Below are 22376 nucleotides of genomic sequence, written 5' to 3'. Positions count from 1 at the left end.
TTGTAAATATATATTGTATATGCAATATATATTTTTTAATATATATATATATAAAAAAGAATATATATATCTTCACACAGAGACCAAAGCTTTTTGCGTTTCAATTCCTCACTGGCCTGTGATCTCACTGCGGAAAAAATGGTGAAATAAATAGGTTCTGTATCAGACTTGCAGGAAAAGGCAAGTTTGGTCTATGATGGGAGATGACACGGAAAGAAGGATTTGTCCTTGGGATGCCCCTCTCTGGTCAGCAGCAGCAGGGAGTTTCACTGTTAGAAACAAGTTGCCTGAACTAAGGTGGAAAGAGAGAGCTTCCCAGCCCCCCTGGATGAAAACAAAAGCTTAATGTACCGGCATTCATATTTTCTCCACAGGTCTACACAAAGGAAAGGGCTGTAACAGGGCTGGCTGCTGCAGGCACTGGAATGGCATCCCATCATGACACCTTGCCGCCTCAAAATTAAGCCAAACTCTGTGTTTTTGCCTTCCACAAGAAGTGGCTGACCATTCAGCTGGACATCACGCATACAACCTGCATCAAAGCAGAAGAGTATACAGAGAAATATATTCAGTTAGCAACTTCCCCACCCCACACCTTGCCCCCAACACATATGCAGGAGACCATAGAGCATTGTAGAAAACTTAAAATATTTTTTAAAAAATCCTTATACTGCTTATCATTTTTATTTTAAAAGAAGAGCTACAGGACATGTGCCTATATGCTCTGGCCAATCTACAGATTGACAATACTACTCCAGGACAGCTTCACTGTACCAATGCAGTGACTTAGCAAAACTGTGCTATGGACCAGAACAGCTCCACTAAATTAATCTAGATTTAAAATACAACCTTAAAAGTAGGGCTGAGTGAGAAGAAGCAACAGAAAGGAAAAATCTGTCTTCTTTTTGAGCCACAATCTCAAAGTCTCAGCGGCTCATCCCAGGAAATGGAGACACCACCACGAATTGCCTTGCAAATCCTTCTCCTCCTATCAGGAGGTATTGTACCTCTTCCTTAAACCCTTCCGAGGCAAAAAGGGAGTGAAGATCGCAGCGTGAGTTCCCTGCTTGGGGCCTTTGGCATGTGAAATAAAAATCTGAAGTGCTATTTTTTAATATCTACAGGAAACCTCACATCTTCACTAGGACAGATAAAATGGCAAATAGAGAGCTGAATATTGGCTCTGAATTTCCTAGTAGAGGAGGTGGGATTTCAGGGGCATAGTAGTCTCCATGGGAATCCTTGCCTGGGTTTTAGACTCTCCAATACATTCATACTTTTAATCTTTAATTCCCTCCTTTTAGGAACCCATCATATCACTTACCTTGGAAATCGCTCTCTGAGTGATTGGGAAGGCGGTTTCCTAGCATAATGCTTGCCCAATCCATTTCAAACCATCTATTCGTACCCAAGACAGAGGTCACTTCTTGATCACCTCCACCACTGTTAACACGCAGGGTAAATTCATTGTTGTAGCGCTCCATGGTCAGAACCACCCACTGGCCATTGTTTATACGTAATGTCCTCATTCTCAGAGAGTGATTTTTGTCCCCCAAGCTGAAGTTAACGCTAAAGAAACCCTCAACCACCTAGAGGAAGATGATAAAGACCTTTAATAACAGCAATACATTTCTAAATGTTATTACACAGTCCTGCCTCAAGAAATGGACCCAAGTTTTTATAATGAAACAGCAATCTTGTTTTTAAGTGCTTTATTCCCAGATAAAAATTACCACAAGAAAACTGCAGGTCCAGGAATTATGAAGTCTTTTCTTTACAGGCCACCCTTGTAACTCACATGAACGTTTTTAATCAGTCTTCTCCCTACTGATGTCTACCTCTAAGTCTTCCCAGCTGACCTTTCTGTTACAATTGGAATAATTAACCTCCATGTAGCTAATATAATCCAGGGAGCTTTTTTCAATAGAAACAAAAATGTAGAGACAAGTTTTACAGCCAGAGACAGATAGAAGCAAAGGGAAAAGGCAAACAGGACAAAACCATCTTCTCCATTCACACGTATCACATGCACTCACCTGCACATTTTGCAGGCAGTGAAACAATTAGAATCTATGCTGTGAAAGGGTAATACTGAGAAGGACAACAAAAATGAGAGCAGTTACCCTCATGTGGAAAATTCTTGCTCTTTATTACATTACAGAATAGGTGTCCTTAATTGCATCTTTTTCTCTTCCTAGGGTACTCCATGACAAATTAAGAGCACTGAAACAGAATGGCTTTTGGACTGCTCACCTCCAGTCGGAGGTATCCATTCCCATCTGCAGAGGCCAAGCTGAGAAGGGTGCTGTGGGAGATACGGGTGCGCACCATCAGCTGGATCTGAGTGCTGTGAGTGCTGAGGATGCTTCTTGGCTCATAATGGATCCAACTGTCCCTTCCAAAAGCCCATTCTGGAAGAACTGAGCAAAACATACACAAAACGAAAGGGAAAATCTCAGAAATTACCGCTCCCTCAGATCTCTGCTGCTTGAGAATTAACCCATTCTGAATGTCAGAGTTTTAGTTCTTAAGAAACTTCGGCAACATAATGAAACATTATGGAAAGCACCCCCCCTGCCAAGGGAATTAAGAGAAAAAGAATAAACCAAGGATACAGAATTTAGGCAGGAAAGGGACAATTAGATACTGTCTTTAACATCCTGCTGTCACAAACTACACATTCTACCCAATCACTCCTACACTGAGCCAAGTAACTTTTTTTTTTTTTTAAGATCTGAAACATATTTTCCAGTAGTTGGTACTGATCTGAGGAAGAAAAAAAAAAAAAAAAAAAAAAAACAACCAAATCGGTAAGAGAATCTGTTTCTTTCAGTAGTCTGGTCCTGTGGTTAATATCCTCACTGTTAGAAAATACAAACTTTACTTCCCATTTCAGTTGGCATAAGAAAAAGCCTCAGGGCAGGCACAGAGTCAAAAGTCATGGTTTTGGGTTTTTTTTCATTACCAAGAGAGATTTTCAGTGTTTATTATTTTAACTAGGGAAAATGCACTGAAATGAATTCTTTCCCTATCATGCTGGGGAATCCATTTGAGAGTTGTCCAGCGGAAAGTTTGATGGAGTTGCACTGCACGCGCCTGTGGAAATCAAAAACCAACCAGACCCTTGTGCTCTTACGCAGCAGGCATCCATTTCAGTCTCACTCTCTGACAGCAATCCTAGATCTGCTTGTTCTGGGTACAGCTTCGTTGAAAAAAAAGAAGTTTGTTCTTACAAAATAAAGAAATAGTCTACGTTAGTTACTAGACAAGAAGAATCCTGGGTCACCAACAGCTAATCTGAGGTCAGCATCACAAAAGTAGAAATCCAAAGAGTGCCCAGCTCATGCTGGGGCATTAGGCTGGTTTCCAGGACATGAAATACCGAATGACTTCATTTATGCACTCTCTTGTCTTCTCATTGTTTCTCCTCTTTCTTGAAGCATGTTTTCTTTTCTCCTCTAGCTTATTCCCCTCACATCATTCTTCCTAACTCACTGCTCTCTCTTGTTCACTATCTGCAGCTACAGGCTCTAGCTGATGAGCAGGGATGGGTTTTCTTAGGACTCTGCAGTGACTCCTGTCCCCAGCTGTCTCTCCTTGCTGCAAGCATGGCTCAGCCATTCATAAAGCACCAGCTTGAACACCAGCATCTTGCAGCCAAATATATTAGAACAAGCTGGAACCAATCAAAGTTTTCCTATTACATCAGGATATGGCTTATGGATTTCAAGTAGTTACTTTCTGAGCACTTGGTTTGTCCCACAGTGGTAAGGGGTAGGAGCCAATACAGCAGTTGAGCTTGTGAACCAGCATCCCAAGATAACGCAAACCAGAGTAAGATTTAAATCTAGGCAGATGTTTATAAACCAGTATCATCTGTCTGCAAAACATTAATACAAATAACTGAACTATATTAACCATTTCCATGGTCATTATAAACACTTAAAGCAGTGAAGGCTCCAGACCTAGAGCATGCCACCCCGTCGGACAGACAGCCCTTCTGCTGAGTAATTTACTGTCACACCTCGTAAGTCTTGCGCGGCAGATGGAGAAAGGAAGAGAGGGTCTGTCTGCCTGCACAGGGTATTACTGTTCTGTATACAAGAAGGAAAAGTAAGTGCATTGAGCTGAAAGGATATGTGTAATACACCACCAGTCCTGTCTATTAATCACAACACATTGATTCAACGCTAGCTTGCATGTGCTCCTTCCAGCTGCTCATTGCTGCTCATCCTCACCTGTACCTCACCCAAACTACAGGACTGAGCGGGCTAACTCTCTTCCAGCACTATACAAAGCCTCCAAAGTTATGGGGCAGTGGTGCTCATTATAGACCGTTACGATCAATCCCATTGTTTGTACCTTCTACCTAGAGGGAGAAGGCAGATAACAGGGCAGGTGAAGTCCCAGTAAACACCTGTAACTCACTTATGATTTCTGCTTCAGAGCAATGGCTGCTGAAGGTATTAAGACAGGGAGGATAGAGCGAACTTCAGGTGTGTGTCCCCTGTACGCTGAACGTGGCTGTGGGCTACTAGGAGTTAAATAATTTATTTCCTAAATTTTTGCACTTTCTTACAGAGTCTCTGAGATTTTCATTGCCCACTCTTGCATGCTTTCATTCTCTGATACATATTTCATGCTGATTTTCTACAGAATAACATGTTTGCTGGAGCCAGCCTGATATTATGTCCCCACATGCACCCACTGCTGTGGTCTAGGGGCATTGCACAACCTTCAGTTCATTCCAGTGACAGACAAAAATGCAATTATCCCCATTTTACAGATGGAAAATTTGGCCTGAGGATAACTTGAGGGTTATGCCCCCAGGTTTCACAGACAGAACATACCAAGCTGGAAACATCATCGCTCTTATAACCACTGCAAGGTGACAAATAGTACCATGTTCATTAAACTACATTTTGAGATCAGTATGATCAGAGGAAGAAGGCACCATGCATAACAATCTTTCACCACTGAGAAATAAGATGTTGTGATGAAAAGGACAAAACAACACATCTGTCCACTTGCTGCCCCTGCGAAGTAAAGCAGGTTTCAACAGGATCCTCACCTGCAACATTATCTTTATTCAACAAGAGTCAGAAGGATCTTTGCATTGCTGCAGATCTAAACCATTCCCAGAGTACAGCGTGGTCTTATTATGCTACTCAGTTCAAAGTCATGGAAAATTTAGAGCAGTACGTTTGATGCTGTTCCCACAGATTCTCACCATGAATTTCTCCCTAGAACTTGCAGTACCTTTTTCACACATAGATCCAGCATATCCTGGGAAACAGTCACAGCGAAAGAAATCCCAACCACCGACACACTTGCCATGGGTGCCACAGGAGGCCAACCCACTGCTCTGACACATTTTGTCTGTAAGGACACAGCCAGGAGCGCTGTTCAAGGACTCTGCAGGGTGCTCTAAATCATAGATCTGGAAAAGGACAAAGAGAAGCATCACGTCAGGCGTCTACATTTAACAGCAGTAAACCCAAGACTGGTCTTAGTAGCCCTACCTTACTGTCAACAATGACGTTGCGTATACAGCCAACAAACCCTCTGAAGTGCCTTTGTGAATCGTGGTAAGGCAATGTCTTCTTAACTCCACCCAGCTGCAGGGGCTGATGGCCACTGAAGAGTCTATCCATGCTGAAGGGGAGGGAGGGAAAGAAAGAATTAGTGGCATTCAAAATAGAGCATCTTGGCTGATATCCTCCCCCCGGCTTTTTCCTTAGCTCTTTTGAGTAATCATGTTTCCAGTTCTTCTTGTTGTGGGGTTTTTTACCTTTGAGATCCCACAGTCTCTCCAGAGGCCTCACAGTCAGACAGATCCATTTGGGAGATCTTCTTAATGTAACTGTCATTGTCTCTACCTGAGACATTTACGCAGTGGTCAAGAATCAGCTTCACTTTCTAGAGAAAGGCGTTATTTAAAACAATTGCATCCAGAGATGTGCATACATTTTAATTACACATTTTCTTTCACTTAGCAGAAGGAGGAATAGTAACTAGCAATTACAGTGCAGGAAACTGTATTAAAATAATAAAACACTTCCACATACTAATTTGGAAGGTTATTGCACATGGCACATAACTAAGGAGCCACACAAAAGAAAGATCTGACTCTTCCATGACCACGCCAAGTCACTGACATGGTAGAGGGAAGATAGGATTTTCTTGGAGTTTTTGGCCAAATCAGAACCCAGAGACACAATCTAGCAGAGCAGATAGTCTGCCAGGGTCCCCATCCCAGATCCTGACATGCCCCCCAGCTTGTCTAATGTGGGAGAGGAAGGGGGAACGTAGCACATGCCTTCACCAGTGTTATATCAGCAAGATGTTCCCCTTACACAAAAGTGTATCTGTCTCCTTTGTGCTGCATGTCTAAAGTTACTCGGTGGAGTAGCATTTCCCACTCAGAGAAATTAAGAGTACTTCACTCCATCACCCCAGGAAGCATTTAGCCCCTGGATCATCACAGCTCTGTAGTCTAAGCAATAGATAGGATCGTTAAACAAAGAAAATAGCAGGGCCAGTTTCAGACTTCCCCAGGCTTTGTTCTGCTTCCAGTGAAGCTTCAAGACTAAGGGGGCATCTGAGCTGACAAACTTCAATCCCTGCTGTTGCAGAGATGATGAAAGACTGGTTGATAAAAGAGCTTTACAGAAGCGAGGAAGGATTTGGAAGGAGTAAACAGCGACATGAATTAGTGCATCCACAGGATTGTTCATATTTACACTTGCCTTTCCATCATTTATAATTTTAATATTGTGCCAGCGGCGATCTGCAACATTAACTTTTGGTGATAACTGCAGGAAAAGCTCACCAGAGCTGTGGCTCACTGTCAGCGACGGGACACCGCCAGAGAGCTCTGTAAAGGAAAGACTCTTATTGGATACGCAGCAACCATGTTTGCACTCAAACTCAGTTGAAACAACTGTTGCAGTTAGATTTTAGCTGGCGTTCTTTAGACTACTTAAAAAAAAATCCAGTTTCTAATACAGTGACACAGGATACAAACTGAGCATACTGGCAAATTGTTCTGCATTCTCCTTATTCTTCAATATAACTTTCTGAACCTTCTTTTTAAAAAACCCTGTCAACTGTAAGTAGAATCTCACCTTCACACAAACACAAAGAACAAATACTCTTTAAGTTGCTAACCTAAAGCAAGGAAATCTTCCCGTTCTCCAGGCTGCCCTCGTGCTACTGGTCCGTGGTACAACAGAAGCCCATCAGCAACTTCAGTGATAAACTCCAAGGAGATGCGGCTCTCAAAGCAAGGCTTAAGAGGAGGGAACCAGGCATAACCATTGCCTCTGAAGCTGTGCTTTGTCTGCTGGCAGTCTGGTCCGTGGAAATTTGCAGGACATTTGCATCTATTAAAAAAATAAATAAAAGGAAAAATCCACCATCCAAACAGAAGTTGCGAAGGGCTCTTCCCACAGCAGGACTCTCCACTTTAAACACAGAAGCCCATGCTGCCTAGGCCATAGCGCAGGTTAAGCATTAGCAAAACTCCCGTCAAAAAATGTTCCCTATTGACTTGTTTGCACAAACACAATTTAGCTTTAGCTCTAAACGATAACATGTCTATGCAAGAATATTCTGTGAATAAATGACGGAGCCATTGTAAAATACAAAGCACATGAAAACCTCTAATCTTTTCAGCAAAAAAAAAAAAGAAACCTGCTTTTCACTAGGCTTCCTTATCAGCTTGTTTAAAGACTTTATAACGTTGACACGTTATAGCAAATGACTCACAGAATCACAGAATACCACGTTAGAAGGGACCTCAAGGATCATCTGGTCCAAACTTTCTTGGCAAAAGCACAGTCTAGACAAGATGGCCCAGCACCCTGTTCAGCTGGATCTTAAAAGTGTCCAATGTTAAGGAACCCACCACTTCCCTGGGGAGATTATTCCAATAGCTGATTGTTCTCATTGTGAAAAATTTTCTTTTTGTATCAAATCGGAATCTCCCCAGGAAGGGTGTGGGAAGGTAATATCACCCAGAAAAAGTGAGAAGAGGTGTGACAGTTGTAGATCTTGATATCTTCACTCTTATTGCAAACTACTTGCTGATTTATTTCCTTTACACTATCAAAAATAGATGCTTGGGATTCTTTCCTTAATACTCCGGGGACTCTGTAGAAAAAAGTAATCACAGCATGACAATATCAAAACCTGTAAGGGGCGAAACCAAAGGAGCAACAGACATTGGTGGGAGGACAGGAAGGGAGACCCACTGGGCCCCTATTTCTTAGCTTCTGCTTCCCATAGATTGCTAGTACCTACCAAGAGCAGAATGACAGGGGTAGGATGCAGAAAAAGATCAGTCACAAAACTACTGAAAATGGAGCAGAAGCAAAGAAACCTCAGAGTTGTGCAAATGATAGGTGGTAGAACCTACCAAAGGCTTCTGGGCAGCAAAACTTCACTGGTTGATTACATCTGAGCAGCAATGTCAGGCTCAGATCTTTACCATGACCAGGGCTTCTGCAGCTTTAGTCTGCGTCCTGTCACTCCTATCAAAAGTGCTCAGAAGAGGCTGGCCAGTTGTTTCTGCTTTCCTATTTTGGGTTTGCCATTTTTAAGCAAACATGCTTAAGGCTTCCCTTCTGGAAGGGGACCAGGCTCATTCCGAGCTAGTATAGTCCCATAATTTTTTCTATCTTTATGCTATTTTATCTATGAGAAGTCATTTTTTGAGAAAAAATGAGGCAAGAAATGTGGGAAGAGGTTATTAAGTGACCTAAGTGATGTGATTAAAACGTTTAACAGCATTAAGGTAGGCTGCACAAAATAAGAGCATTTTGCAGGGTGGCATTAATGGAAACGGTGCAGCCTGCAAACTTCCCAAGATCTTCCCAGAGCCTCTGATGAACCTAAGTACCCATCTGAAAACAGAGGTTTGTTTGCAAGACCTCTGCGTGAAGTATAACAAAACTCGGATCTGCCACAGTGAGAAGACACGTAGTGATGCCTCCTCAAGTTTCCAGTCATCCTCCTTACAGACTGACGTAGAATAATTTTGTTTGCACACCAGACAAAGCTTTACCAACCTGTAGCCCAAATCAGTATCCACGCAAGTGCCACCATTGAGACAAGGGTTTGTCTGGTATGAGGAGCAGGAGAGATGAGGGCTCTCCCGAGCCTCACAGCCACACAGGGCACGACTCAGGACTGTCACAGACACCAGTGAAACGCTTCCAGCTGTGGTTATTGTTGGCACATGACTCTGTTCATGCTTGCTGATGCATCCGCTGCTATGAGTGCAGTTTGCAGTCACACATTCATCAATGCCAATCTGGGTGATATTTATATCCAAGATGTTTTCCAGCTGTGGAGAACAATTACTTGCATTCATCTGACTCTTCTACAGAAATGAAACACTCAAATGACAGCAATGAAAACCCCAAGTCCTATTTATTTTCAAAACTGGTTGCTGTGCCACTTCCTTACAACATCTACGTCACCCTATCCAGCCAAAGGCAGTTCAGCCTGGCATATGTTAAAGCCAAATCCTTGGTATAAGTCAATTATAGCATGAGTAAGCACTTGGGGGGACAAAAATATCACCTTATTCATCATAAACCGAGAGGACAAATTTTAATCAATGATGATTCGGATGGATTATTAACATAGCATCTGAGCTGTATTTTTAAATTGGACTTCTGTCTTAAAAATATTGAGAAGGGTGGACAGGCATTAGGCAATGAAGAAATACCTTTTCTGGCAAGAGTGAGTTGGTACTGCAGCACTGATTCTAAACATAACTCTTACTACAGCCTCTGTGTACCAACAGACTGGTTGGTACACAGACACACTTCCAACAGAGCAAGTCATTTAACTCTTATTAATACTTTTTTTCAAAGAGGGGCAGGAACTTTAGTAAACTGTCAACATTTCCAACCTAGTTTTCTGCTGGAGAGTGGTTATTTTACTGCTTTACACTCTTATCTCAGAAAGATGGAAATTTTGGCTTGTTTGTGAGTTTCAGCTACAGAACATTTCTGTGTAGAGCATTAAAAATTGAAATATTAAGGCACTATGTAGAAAGGCAACAGCCAAACACATCCCTTATACAGAGTTTTACAGTATTTTCAACAGAAAAAACATGTTCACATTCCTAAAAGCTCATTGTGTTTGGGCAACTTAATATGTATTTATAGGTTGGCTTTTAAAACATTCATGTTTGAAACTTTTAAGTGATAAAAGACTGTTTGACTTTATGACTTAAAACCATCCATTTTTCTCACACATTACTCCCTCAGTCATTCTAAGTATGTGCATTCACTAGGCAACAGATATTATCTGAACAGACATAATGAGAAGATGCTGTGGTTTCATAGGTAGTACGGATACTTACTCTTGCTCTGGAGGCTGCTACATTGCCGTTAAGTTTTTCTGCTTTATAATAAGGTGGACCGTAAACTGCAAACCAAACATCAACCCCTCGGGTTTGACTTGAGCTATTTAATACACTAAAAATGTGAACATTTTCTGGCTGGACTGATTCGATTTCTGAAAGCAGCTTCTTCATCTGGTAGTATTTGCTCTGTTTTTCAGGGGACTGATATATGAACTCCTCTGGAGTGATACCTGTAACAGAAGTTAAAACCTGACAAACAGATACCTTGCAACTGTTGTAGCAATAAAAGAGAGAGGCACCACAGAATAAATACTAAGGTTGCAGAAAATGGACTCTACTGCAAATTCAGGAGTATTTTCATTTTTAGGCTCTGAAATTTTCCATGCTGGCTGCTGCTCAGGGTTTGTGTTCTGAAGCTTTTTGACTCTTATTGATTTTTTAAAATTATTCTTTTAAATCAGAAACATGTTTAAGAAGGTTTTACTTTTCCACAAAGATCGAAACAATTTAGTGAATTTCATGCAGACACTTGTTCAATTAAAGATTTTTTCTGAAATTGCTGTTTTGTTAAAAAGTTGGTGTAGAAATCTTTCATCTTTGTCTTCTGCATCAGACAATCATTTCTTGCTTTTTTCTCCATAGATGCTCCTTCACATGCAGTGTCAGAAGACCATGCAAAGATACATTTTTAAACCCTTATCTATAAAAATATTAACACTCATCTCATGTCTAAGAGCATTAGACTTCGAAGTAACACAGCAGTAACATTAGAGATGTACTTCATCACATTGCTTACCTTTTATTTGTATAGAACCAGCATTATGGAGGGCATCATCTTTGATTTCCTTCACTATAACCTTTACAGTTGAGACAACATCTGGCCAGACTCCATCAATGACTCTAACTCTTATGTTGTATGTTCCTGGTGGGGTTCCTTCTTTAATAGTCAGCAAACCTGAGTTATCATTAAGGATAAAGTACCTGTAATAAGAGTTAAGCCAAGGAACAAGCTATGAGAAGTTCAAAAGCTAAAGCTATCAAAGAAAGCAGATGTGTTCCCTCATGAAGGGACAGAGAAGAATAAAACATTTTTACATTGCCTTCTCTTGGCTCCTAATGACTCTTCACCAGTATATCAAGAAAGTTTCCTCCTGCTTCTATGCCATATTAACTGTGTAGGAAAACTCAAGCTACTAGAGCCATAAATTTGGAAAAAGTTCAAACTCCTAGTTTAGATACTGCCCTCACTTGTCTGGGATAGAATCACAGCCCAGCCATGCTAGGCAGGCTGTTAGCAGTTTTAAGTCAGCCAGGGCAGCTGACTTAAATAACGGCATACTATAATGTCATGCTCATTATAAAGGGGGAAGGTTTACTGAGGAAAAGGAGCTCCTGTGGGGTTCCTGCTGGGGTTCCTCCTGCTCCTCCTCTGGCTTCTCCCTGCTCCTGAGGACTGCTCTCCTGTTGATTGTGACAGCTGCATATTCATTTGGCTGAGTATAACTTTGTATGCTTTTGTTTCACTAAATCTGTTTTCACTTCAGCCCACAGGTCAGCTCTCCTTTTCCCTGATTCCCCTTTCCTGGCTGGTGAGGGGTCATTGGGTGATACAGCAACTGCTGTAGTTTAGCCCCGGGTATGGGCTAAACATAGACAGATACATCCATTGAGAGTGACAACTCTGTCAAAACCTCTGAATGGCACATGTGCATCTCAAACCCTAGTCACAATCCAGACACTTTGGTGTGAATACATCCAGTACAAATAAGGCCTTAAAACCAGTGGTAACACAGAAACACCAACTCTCCAGGAGCTTGGATGAAGGAGAATGGAAGTTAGTGGGTATTTTTTCAGAGTGGCCCACTGATACTGATTATAGGTATGACTGTGAACAGGAATTTAGAATGGTGTTCCAGCCCATCAGGCAATGGGAAGCGGACCGGTTTGGCATGCAGTGTTATTTACTGCAGCCTCACACTCAGAAGGGCTTTTGGAGAGCTACACACAAGCATCAAACCAACAAAATGCTTTTGCACACTTGTTTTCAAAAAAAGGCAGTTTAAATACTTCTTATGGTTTTGTGCGTAGGCAGTTTTCCATACTTTTCACCCAACTCCCATTTTTCTCTCCAAATACCTTGATGCTTTCCCTTCAAATTGGTAGATTTTGTGATCCCAGTCGTCATCATCAGGGGCACAGACCTGGCCCAGACCAGTCATGGGGAGGATACCTAAAACAACATAGCATATAAGTGGCACAGTCAGACCTCTGACATGTACACAAACAGGTTGGCCATTCAAGTTTTACTGGTTTGTCTTACGTCTAGAACCTCTACAAAAATAGTTACGATAGTTCCCAAGAGATGTGCACCAGTTTGCAAATACCACATGGTGTTCTGCTTATCAGGTGTTTGATGTATGGCTGCATAGATTTAATTCGACAGATGGCTGCAATGAAAAGCAACAGGAAAGAAAAAGACAAGCCACCTCTGAGGAAAGACGTAAGAGGTATTCAGAATTACTAATTTTTGCTATTTTGGCTGCGGTATCCAACCAGCTTATAGAGTGGTTTAGACAGGGATTGAGGTTTGGCAGGACAAACAACCAAAATGCTGACTGGGTTATAAAGGGAAAAAAACAATGGCAATTTGGAGGAAATTGCAGTGAGATAGAGACGATGTCCAAAATAAAGTAACCAGGTTTCTTTTGAGTAGACGATGAGACAGAAAGCAGCATGTATTCTGCTGGTTTTACATCCTCTCAGCAAAGCTCATAAATTAGTATTTTTTGGTTTTTTGTTTTTTTTTCTGAAGGAAAGGTCCACAAGTATCTGAATTCATAGATCTACTGAGTAAAGAATCAATGATACATACAGAAGAGGAAAAAATGTGGGACTTCACCTTGTGAAAGGGAACAGCACAAAACCTGAGGGACCGCATGCAAAAAAGAGAGGAAACTGTACCTCTCCTGCAACTGTGGCAATATTTATTGGATACTTTGCAGGAGACAGTATATAGGATGCCCTGGTGTTTGACTCACACATTATATGAATGTAACATACAACATGATAGTAGCCTTCTGATTTTGTCTCTCCTTCATATTTTAAATAAACAAAGATCTGAAGACTTCAATAGTCCCTCCCAGAAACTAACAGTACAGACGAGTTTAACCTTTAAAGAGGCAACTAAAAGGGAATTCAGGCTTAATGAAAGATCTGGTACCTAGGCTACAAGCAGTTTCTCAGCAAATAGCAACCAGCCTTGGTTTCAACTTTGCAATAAGCTGAACTTGAGAGTGAGCAAATAACAGGCAGAACAATGTTTCACTACAAATAAATGTCAACAGTATCTACACACAAGTAGTTTCTAGTGTGCCCACAACAGACAATCTATTTAATGTGCTATTGAACCACAGGATACACAGCAGAGTAGAAGAGGAAGGAATGACCTGAGCCCACATGGATGCCAGCATCCCAAAATCTTTTTGTGGTTTATTTTGCTGTTGGGCTTATTATGTGGGGAAACTGGATCACAAGAGGACTCCTAGCTAATTGCCAAAGCAAGAAGGGAAAGGTGGCTTCTCTTGCACTGCCTGCAGCCAACATTCACAGAAAAATTCTCCATAACAGCATTTGTCAGCTGAAGGCTTATATGAATGTCTCAGGCAGTTTAAACATGAGTTCAGCTTAACCGTATTCACTAAAACTGAATTCAGTCTGGAGAATGAAAAAGGTTTAAGGAGGAGGAAGGCGGCTGTCAGCATTCAGACTTATCACTTCTCAGCAACATTATGAATTTTGTTATTTTTTTTTCCTCCTGAAATGTTAATGCTGCTGGAAAACTGCATCATCTGAAAATAAGAAATCATTACTCAAGTTTGATAGAAACATGCATAGAATAGCAGCCAGCTATGCTCTTCCTTGAAGGCTGGATCAGTTTCTTACACAAACCAAGTGGCACAGGGTCCTATGCCCCACACACCTACTGCTCTCTGGTGGGGCTTAAGCAAACTTCAGTAGCACCTCTACTAAGATCTTAGCTTATGTGGAAGAGGACAGAGCCCTCGTGTGAATCTCACAGCTGCTCCTTTGACCTTACTGTCACACTTGGAAGCGAGCATCAGGGAGTGACTTACCGTCATAGCTGTAAATGAGACATTCCATGTAGCCAGCAGAATGTGGGTGGTCATTTTGGTCCCCGATATTCACGGTCAGCGTGTTGGTGGAGCTCATTGGTGGGATCCCACTGTCCGTGATCAGGATGGGCAGGTAGAACACCTTCTGCACTTCCCTGTCAAAGCTATGCAGCGCAGTGAGCAAGGCACTTCCATTGTGGAAGTCCTGCAAGTTGAAGTTAGTCAGACTATCGAAATCACTGAGAAGGTGAAAGGAGAAAGGTGGTCCGTTAGCAGCAGTGTCTTGGTCCTTAGCATACAGCAATGAGGAGGTCCCATTCATTTGGACAACCTGTGGAGAAGCTGTGTTTTCCCAGACCATCGGGTTATAATGAGCCTCAAACTCTGGCCCATTGTCATTTACGTCCTGCAGGGTCACTAAAACAGTGGCACTACCAGTCAGAGGGGGCTGCCCCATATCAGTGGCAATAACAATAAGTTGGTACTGTGTCACTGTCTCATGATCCAGCAGTCCTGCAACCATCACCCATCCATCACTAGCCACAGAGAACTGGCCACCTGGGTCAGACTTGTTTAGCAGGTGGAAAGAAAACCTTCCATTCAGGCCAGAATCCAAGTCAACAGCATAAACCTGAACAACTTTGGTGCCAACTGGAGCATCTTCCCCCAGTGCAGTCACTTCATAGAACTGGGGGTAGAAGACAGGAGCATGGTCATTGGAGTCCTCCACATAGATCACACAGTGAGCAATGCTGAAGAAATCCATGTCTTCTGCTTTCACAGTCAAATTGAACACCCTCTCATGAGGCTTCTCAAAGTCAATCTGTTTTCGTAGCCGGATAAACCCACAGTTGTTGACTTCATCTGTCTCTATGGAGAACTTGCGGTCATTGTCCCCATCAAGGATGCTGAAGGTCACCATGGCATTTTCTCCCTCATCTCTGTCCACAGCAGACACCACTGCAACCTCAGTGTTAATACTCGCATTCTCAGAGACAAATGCAGTGTAGATCCTTTGCAGGAAGACTGGAGCATGATCGTTTACATCAGTCACCAAAATAGTGGCGGTGCCTGTCCCAGTGAGCCCTCCTCCATCTCTGGCCTCAACCACTACTAGGTACTTGTCTTCCTTCTCCCGATCCAGGGACCCAAGCACTGTATAGATGGTGCCGCTAACTGAGTCAATTGAGAACAAGTTCAGATTAATTTCATTTTGGACATTCTGAATGATGCTGTATGTTAGCACAGCATTCATACCAGCCTTTGGGTCATCGAGGTCCACTGCTGTCATTTCCATGACAGGAGTGTCTGCTGGAGAATCCTCAGGGACGTGGCCCATGAAGCAGCCATCCAACACACAGAGGAAAAGTGGTGCATTGTCATTCACATCCCTCACTTCTATGATCACATCTGCAAAGCCAGTCAGTCCCTCGCCACTCTCATCCGTTGCAAGAACAAGAAAGCGCCACGTTGATCGTTTCTCACGGTCTAACCTTTTATTTGCGCTGATCTCGCCTGTGTTCTCATTGATGCTGAATTCGCTACTGGCCCCCTGTCCGTGCAGGGAATAGTTAATGGCATTTTGGTCAGCTGCTTGGTCGGGGTCTGTGGCAGAAACCTGGAACAAGCCACAGCAAGTAAGTGTTTATGTAAAAGAAAAGAGGAAATCACTGTTCTTTTATTGATGGCAGTTGGTATTGCAAGCTAAATAAATAGCATGCATTTTAACGACAAACATCTATTGGTTTGAGTCATTCAGGTCAAGTACTCTTTCAATAAACATCATGCATGGCCTAGAGAAAGAAAAAGATCACATTTAGACAGACTAATATATTTACTTCCTAATATATTTTGGAAAGAGGAAATAACTGTAGGAAGAACCAAGTGGAAGTAATAACAGATCTGTTGAGCAAATGTTTCTTGTGAAACTCTTTGGAGCTGAAATACAAAGGCAAACAGGGAATGTTTCTCTCCAAGTGAAGAGAAGGCTGCAAAACCAGGGTGCCCATACATCCAAGATGATTATCAGCACAGGCCAGAGAGAACTCCCAGTGTCTGATTTGCATCCAGGGATTGTTTGGGAGACTGTTAGTTGGGCCTACCAAGCAGTCCTCATAGCAGGGACTGCTCTAACAACAAAACAATGAAGATGATAGAGTTCCAGAGTCAAAGAAAAATCCTTACTAACATTTATTTGGTAGTATAAATGTAGTCAAAGAGCCCGTGACTTAAATGCATGAGGTACACATGCCAACAACAATATGCTTATACAGTTACTCAAAATATGATAACTGCTTTGTAAAGGAAAGCATTTTTCAACATTTAGAATCACAGAATCATTTCAGTTGGAAAAGACCCTTAAGATCATTTGAGTCCAGCTGTTATTTATGCTGGTCAAAGGAGCAAGTCCACCACACAAAATCAACCATGCTTTCTTTATTCCCTTCTTTACAGCAAGTTGCTAGCTAAATCCTAATACCAGGGCTCACTCACACTAAAGAGACTATATTTTTGGATTTGTATGAATGGATGGGATTGAGCTAAACAAAAATTCATTTTTTGCCCTGATTCGTGCAAACAGCTTTACCTTTAGGACAAGTACAGGCAGATGTGTGAGCTCCTCCAAGACACTGCCCTGGTATTCGTTCTGAGTGAAGACTGGTGCTTCGTCATTCTTATTGACAACATTGATGATGATAAGAGTGTGGTTCTCCCATTTTCCATCAGAAGCTACAAGCCGGAGCTCATAATGTTGTTCTTGTTCATAATCCAGAGGCTGAGTAATGAAGACAGTTCCGACCTCAGGTTCCACATCAAAAACTCCTTTCACATTTCCTGATGTGATCTGATACCTTAGTTTGGCATTTGCACCTATAAGAGAAAGCAAATGACCATTGCCTGTCCACTGAATGCTCAATCCAGCTATACACAGTGGACCTGTATCTAAGGGAAACCTTATTTTCCCAGACTGTTACAGTGCATGTGGGAGATAAAACACAGGCACAGCCACAAACAGAATGGTCCATGTATGTATTTTGAAGGGTTTGTGTATGGTAGATTGGGAGTTAGGTCTGCATTTATATTTACAAATAAAATTTGCAATCACAGACAAGCATCTGTTTATTGATAATGAAGGAACTGCATAGCTCTAATGTATTGTGCATTCATCTGCCAATAATAAAAAACTAACATACTATTAAAATACTGGAAGCTATTGTTTCCTAAGCCTCCCATTTCAAATGACAATATTCCCTAACTTTTTTTTTTAACCACTGGATGGTGCTAAAATATAACAGCAGTCCTCTATTTTGAGCAAGAATTCATCTCTGAATATTCCACCTGTACAACAGTAGTTGTTTGATTGCTGCAAAAAGGCTGAATGCCTTCTTCACCTCCGTCTTTACTGGTAAGGCTGGTTCTCGGGAATCCCAGACATTGGAAGTAGGAGAGGAAGTCTGAAGGAAGGAAGACTGCCCCTTGGCCGAGGAGGATTGGGTCAGGGATCTCTTAGCCACACCGGACACTCACAAATCCATGGGCCCCAACAGGATGCACCCGCAAGTGCTGAGGGAGCTGGCAGATGTTACTGTTAAGCCGCTCTCCATCATCTTTGACAGGTTATGGAGGTCAGAAGTGCCTGAGGACTGGAGGAAAGCCAATGTCACTCCAGTCTTCAAGAAGGCCAAGAAGGAGGATCCAGGTAACTACAGACCAGTCAGCCTCACCTCCATCCCTGGAAAGGTAATAAAACAGCTCATCCTGGTTGTTATCTCTAAACAGGTGGAGGAAAAGAGGATTATCAGGAGCAGTTCACCAAGGGGAAATCATGCCTAACCTGATAGCCTTCTATGATGGCACGACTGGCTGGGTAGACGAGGGGAAAGCAGTGGATTCTCTCTACCTCGACTTTAGCAAGGCTTTTGACACTATCTCCCACCACATACTCATAGGTAAGCTTAGGAAGTGTGGGATAGATGAGTGGACAGCGAGGTGGATTGAGAACTGGCTGAAGGACAGAGCTCAGAGGGTTGTGATCAGTGGTGCTGTCTAGTTGGAGGCCTGTGATTAGCGGTGTTCCCCAGGGGTCAGTACTGGGTCCAGACTTATTCAACATATTCATCCATGACCTGGATGAAGGGACAGAGTGCACCCTTAGCAAGTTTGCTGACGATACCAAACTGGGAGGAGTGCCCGACACACCAGAAGGCTGTGCTGCCATTCAGTGAGACCTGGAGAGCTGGGCAGAGAGGAACATAATGAGATTCAATAAGGGCAATAAGGGTTCTGCACCTGGGGAGGAAGAACCCCGTGCACCATTACAGGCTGGGGGTCGAGCTGCTGGAGAGCAGCTCTGCAGAGAAGGACCTGGGAGTTGTGGTAGACAGCAAGTTGGCCATGAGCCAGCAATGTGCCCTTGTGGCCAAGAAGGCCAATGGTATCCTGGGGTGCATTAAGAAGAGTGTGGCCAGCAGGTCGAGGGAGGTTCTCCTCCCCCTCTGCTCTGCCCTGGTGAGACCACATCTGGACTACTGTGTCCAGTTCTGGGCCCTCCAGTTCAAGAGGGACAGGGAACTACTGTAGAGAGTCCAGTGGAGTGCTACAAAGATGATGAGGGGACTGGAGAATCTCTCCTACAAGGAAAGGCTGAGAGACCTGGGGCTCTTTAGCCTGGAGAAGAGAAGATGAGGGCAGACCTTATCGACACTTATAAATATCTAAAGGGTGGGTGTCAAGAGGATGAGGCCAGGCTCTTTCCAGTGGTGCCTGGTGACAGGACAGGGGGCAATGGGCACAAACTGGAGCACAGGAAGTTCCGCCTCAACATGAGGAAAAACTTCTTTACTCTGAGGGGGACAGAGCACTGGAACAGGCTGCCCAGGGAGTTTGTGGAGTCTCCTTCCCCGGAGGTATTCAAAACCTGCCTGGATGCAGTCCTGTGTAACCTGCTCTAGGCAAACCTGCTTTAGCAGGGGGTTGGACTAGATGATCTCCAGAGGTCCCTCCCAAGCCCTACCATTCTGTGATTCTGTAAAACGTTTAAGAACAACAACAACAAAAATTGTTTGGTGCTTCATGTTTACTTATTTGAAAAGGAAAAGAACCACATGACATTGCATTCCAGGATAGAAAGTAATTTCCCAAATGAAGCAGGTGAACTGCTATGAGTAGAAAGAACATTCAGGATTTTAAATTGTGAGTCAACTGTGGATGAGAAGACTAGAGCAACGTGGACGGCAAGAAAGAGAAAAGGCTGTGCTCAACGTTAGCGCTTGGAAGTGCTTGGCTGCCTTTGCAGCATGAGTTTGAGCATCACTTGCTAGTCACTTTTGCCAAATTCTCCCAAGTGCAGCAGCTGGTTTTAAATGGCCTATTTACTTCTCCATCACGGACACTAAGAGGCACAGGTATTACAGCACCACCACTGAAAGGGATGGTCAACTCCCACCTGCTCCCAGCAACACATTCCTCTGGTGCTCATTTGGGCACCAATACACCAGCTTGCCTTCTTTTTTTCAATGGGTTTGTTTTTCTCCAGCAAGTTGAGCTGGATCAACTCATGAAAGGAGCAAAAAAGCTGCAGCAGAAGCAAAGACAGGAACTGGCTGGTAGTGTGTACTGTTGGACTGACTCAGCCCATCTGGTCTCACCACACTGTAGGGGCAGTTTCACACCATCAGAGCTCATGTAAGTGTGAGCCCAAGAAGAAGGTATGGCTTGCCCTTTTTTCCTACCTTATTTCTGCTTTCTCCCTGCCTTCATTTCTGGCTATGTCATCCCACATTTTCCACTGTTTATTGGATTCTTCCACAAGCATATTCAACCAATTAACTCGCCAAAAAGCACACAGGTTTGGTTTTCTTGCAATAGTAATAAGTAAAACTGACTCCCAGGGAGATCTGCAAAGCACAAGAGTCAGCCCAAAGGAAGCACATGCTCAGGAGTGAGTTTTTATGTTACTTTTGTGAAGTTACAGCTGGGTTCTGACTCCAGGTGATTTCACTCTGCCCCAAAGAGATTGCCAGCTAGCTTAACCTTTGCACTGTGAACCTGAGCACCTAATAAAAGAAGATGCTACAACATGCCCAGAACTTCTCTCCTGACTTTTACAAATGCTTGAAATTCTTAATCATCTGAATGCAGAGATTTGTTTGCCCATGAAGGGAGTAGCCCTACACACAGCACATGGTAATACTATGAGGACTTAGAAAGACACGCAGGGTCCACTCACCCTCATCTTCATCATCTGCTGTTGCTGTCACAACAGGACTTCTAACATCCCTGTCCTCATCTATGCTGACCTCATACACTGACCGAGGAAAGGCTGGAGCGTTGTCATTCACATCACTGACAAAAATCCTTACGTAGGCTGTGTCTAAGAAGGAGATACAAGAGGAACATGCAGACTAGAAATGGCAGAGGTGGAATACCTTGTCATATTCCAGACAGCTCACATACCCCCCAAGTACAGAAAAGTTAAGGAACCCAATCTCTGCTATCTTTTACCCAATACATAATTCCTTACTAGTTTTACCTGTGTTGGGCTGCCCATGAACACCCGGTCTAGCAGATTCTGAAGAGTCCTGAGACTGAACTTCAATCAAGTAAGAGGCTCTTTTCTCTCTGTCAAAAGATGCATGGGTGGAGATAACTCCTGTATCAGGCTCAATGGTGAAGAACTGGTAATCCTCACTAGCATCTTTCAATATTAAGTAGTGAACCTAAAAAGGAAACAGTTAAGAGAGGTTGCATTTTCCACTTTCATTTGTATGTCCGAGTGCTGTGACCTCCCATTCCACAATAGCCTCCTGTGTCTGTCTGCAAAGTAGCAACACTCTGCAGAAAGACAGTTCATCTGGGCATAATTTTTCTAAGTCTTCTGCCCATTTTGATATAAAACCCCCAGAATTCTCAAACAGAAGAACATCTGTACCAGTGATATCAAGGCCCATCAAGCCCAGTATCTAATCTCCAACAGTGGCCAGCAGGAGCAGTTAAGAAAGATCACGAATAAAAGGACAGAGAACGTATGGAATGACATCTTCCCTGGTGTCTCGAGAGCTTCTAGCAATCTACTGTGCTTCTGATCTCAAAAAAAATGGGGCTGAGAGTTTGGGTCCTGTTCAACAGGGCTGAACAAAAGAAAACCTCCACTGATGAATGCTATTCCCATTTTTCCTATTAACAAAGGTTTGGCTTCCTCCTCTGAAAAAAAGTGTTTCCACCCCCACCCCCAAGTCATGCCCAGAGCACCACCAGGCAGTTCTACCACATAGGTTGCTCTTCAGAAGTTGCAAAATGATGGTTACAGTTCAGCAGATCTCTACCAGCCAGAGTTCCTCCCAGAAGAGCTAGTAGGATTTTTGGAAAAGGCTCAGGAAAATGCAGAGAAAATGAGCAGTTTCCTTCATAACACTGCTTTTTCCTAGGGTTGGGTCGTTATGACAATGACTGTCAAATGTTGGTTGACCGACGATGGCAAAATTAAATGTTATTTAATTGACCATATTTAAATGTCTGTATTTAACTGACCATAATCACTGATGATCAATTAAACAATGAGCTGAAGAGGCAAGAGTTTAGAAACATGTTCTGCAGCCACCTGCACTTGTCTTGTCATGGGATAAACCCTGAGAATCACACAGCAGTGCTTTGTCGCGGTTACTGGATCAGGATGAGCTGCTATGATGCAGGATCCCAAGACAGTGAACAGCATCTTCTCTGCCTGCATTCCATATTACGCACATCAGGCATATGCTAGACAAATGCTTGACAAGTGCTGTAAGAAGTGTTTGTGGCTCATTACCCTGTCATCTGGTATCGGTGCGCTCTCACTAATTACAATACTAAAACTTGCCTATTGG

General features: G+C 42.9%; 1 protein-coding gene across 1 annotated transcript in view; it reads right to left on the bottom strand.

The window, feature by feature from the left end:
* Nucleotides 1–22376, bottom strand: part of LOC104343251 (neural-cadherin) — a 60576-nt gene that overhangs the window by 3112 nt on the left and 35088 nt on the right. The window contains exons 15-30 of the mRNA XM_086465798.1: nucleotides 21047–21233; nucleotides 20744–20887; nucleotides 17102–17385; nucleotides 14515–16132; nucleotides 12518–12611; nucleotides 11178–11362; nucleotides 10379–10611; nucleotides 9072–9349; nucleotides 7171–7385; nucleotides 6746–6877; nucleotides 5792–5915; nucleotides 5523–5655; nucleotides 5260–5440; nucleotides 2254–2420; nucleotides 1325–1589; nucleotides 352–532 (exon numbers count right to left, since the gene is read on the bottom strand). Of these exons, the coding sequence (XP_086321924.1) occupies nucleotides 352–532; nucleotides 1325–1589; nucleotides 2254–2420; nucleotides 5260–5440; nucleotides 5523–5655; nucleotides 5792–5915; nucleotides 6746–6877; nucleotides 7171–7385; nucleotides 9072–9349; nucleotides 10379–10611; nucleotides 11178–11362; nucleotides 12518–12611; nucleotides 14515–16132; nucleotides 17102–17385; nucleotides 20744–20887; nucleotides 21047–21233 (4421 nt within the window). The remainder of the gene's footprint in view (nucleotides 1–351; nucleotides 533–1324; nucleotides 1590–2253; nucleotides 2421–5259; nucleotides 5441–5522; nucleotides 5656–5791; nucleotides 5916–6745; nucleotides 6878–7170; nucleotides 7386–9071; nucleotides 9350–10378; nucleotides 10612–11177; nucleotides 11363–12517; nucleotides 12612–14514; nucleotides 16133–17101; nucleotides 17386–20743; nucleotides 20888–21046; nucleotides 21234–22376) is intronic.

This window comes from Leptosomus discolor, chromosome 5 (assembly GCF_034619465.1).
Source record: "Leptosomus discolor isolate bLepDis1 chromosome 5, bLepDis1.hap2, whole genome shotgun sequence".
Lineage (NCBI taxonomy): Eukaryota > Metazoa > Chordata > Aves > Leptosomiformes > Leptosomidae > Leptosomus > Leptosomus discolor.
Note: the sequence above shows the minus strand (reverse complement) of the source record. Positions and strands in the feature narration are given on the sequence as shown.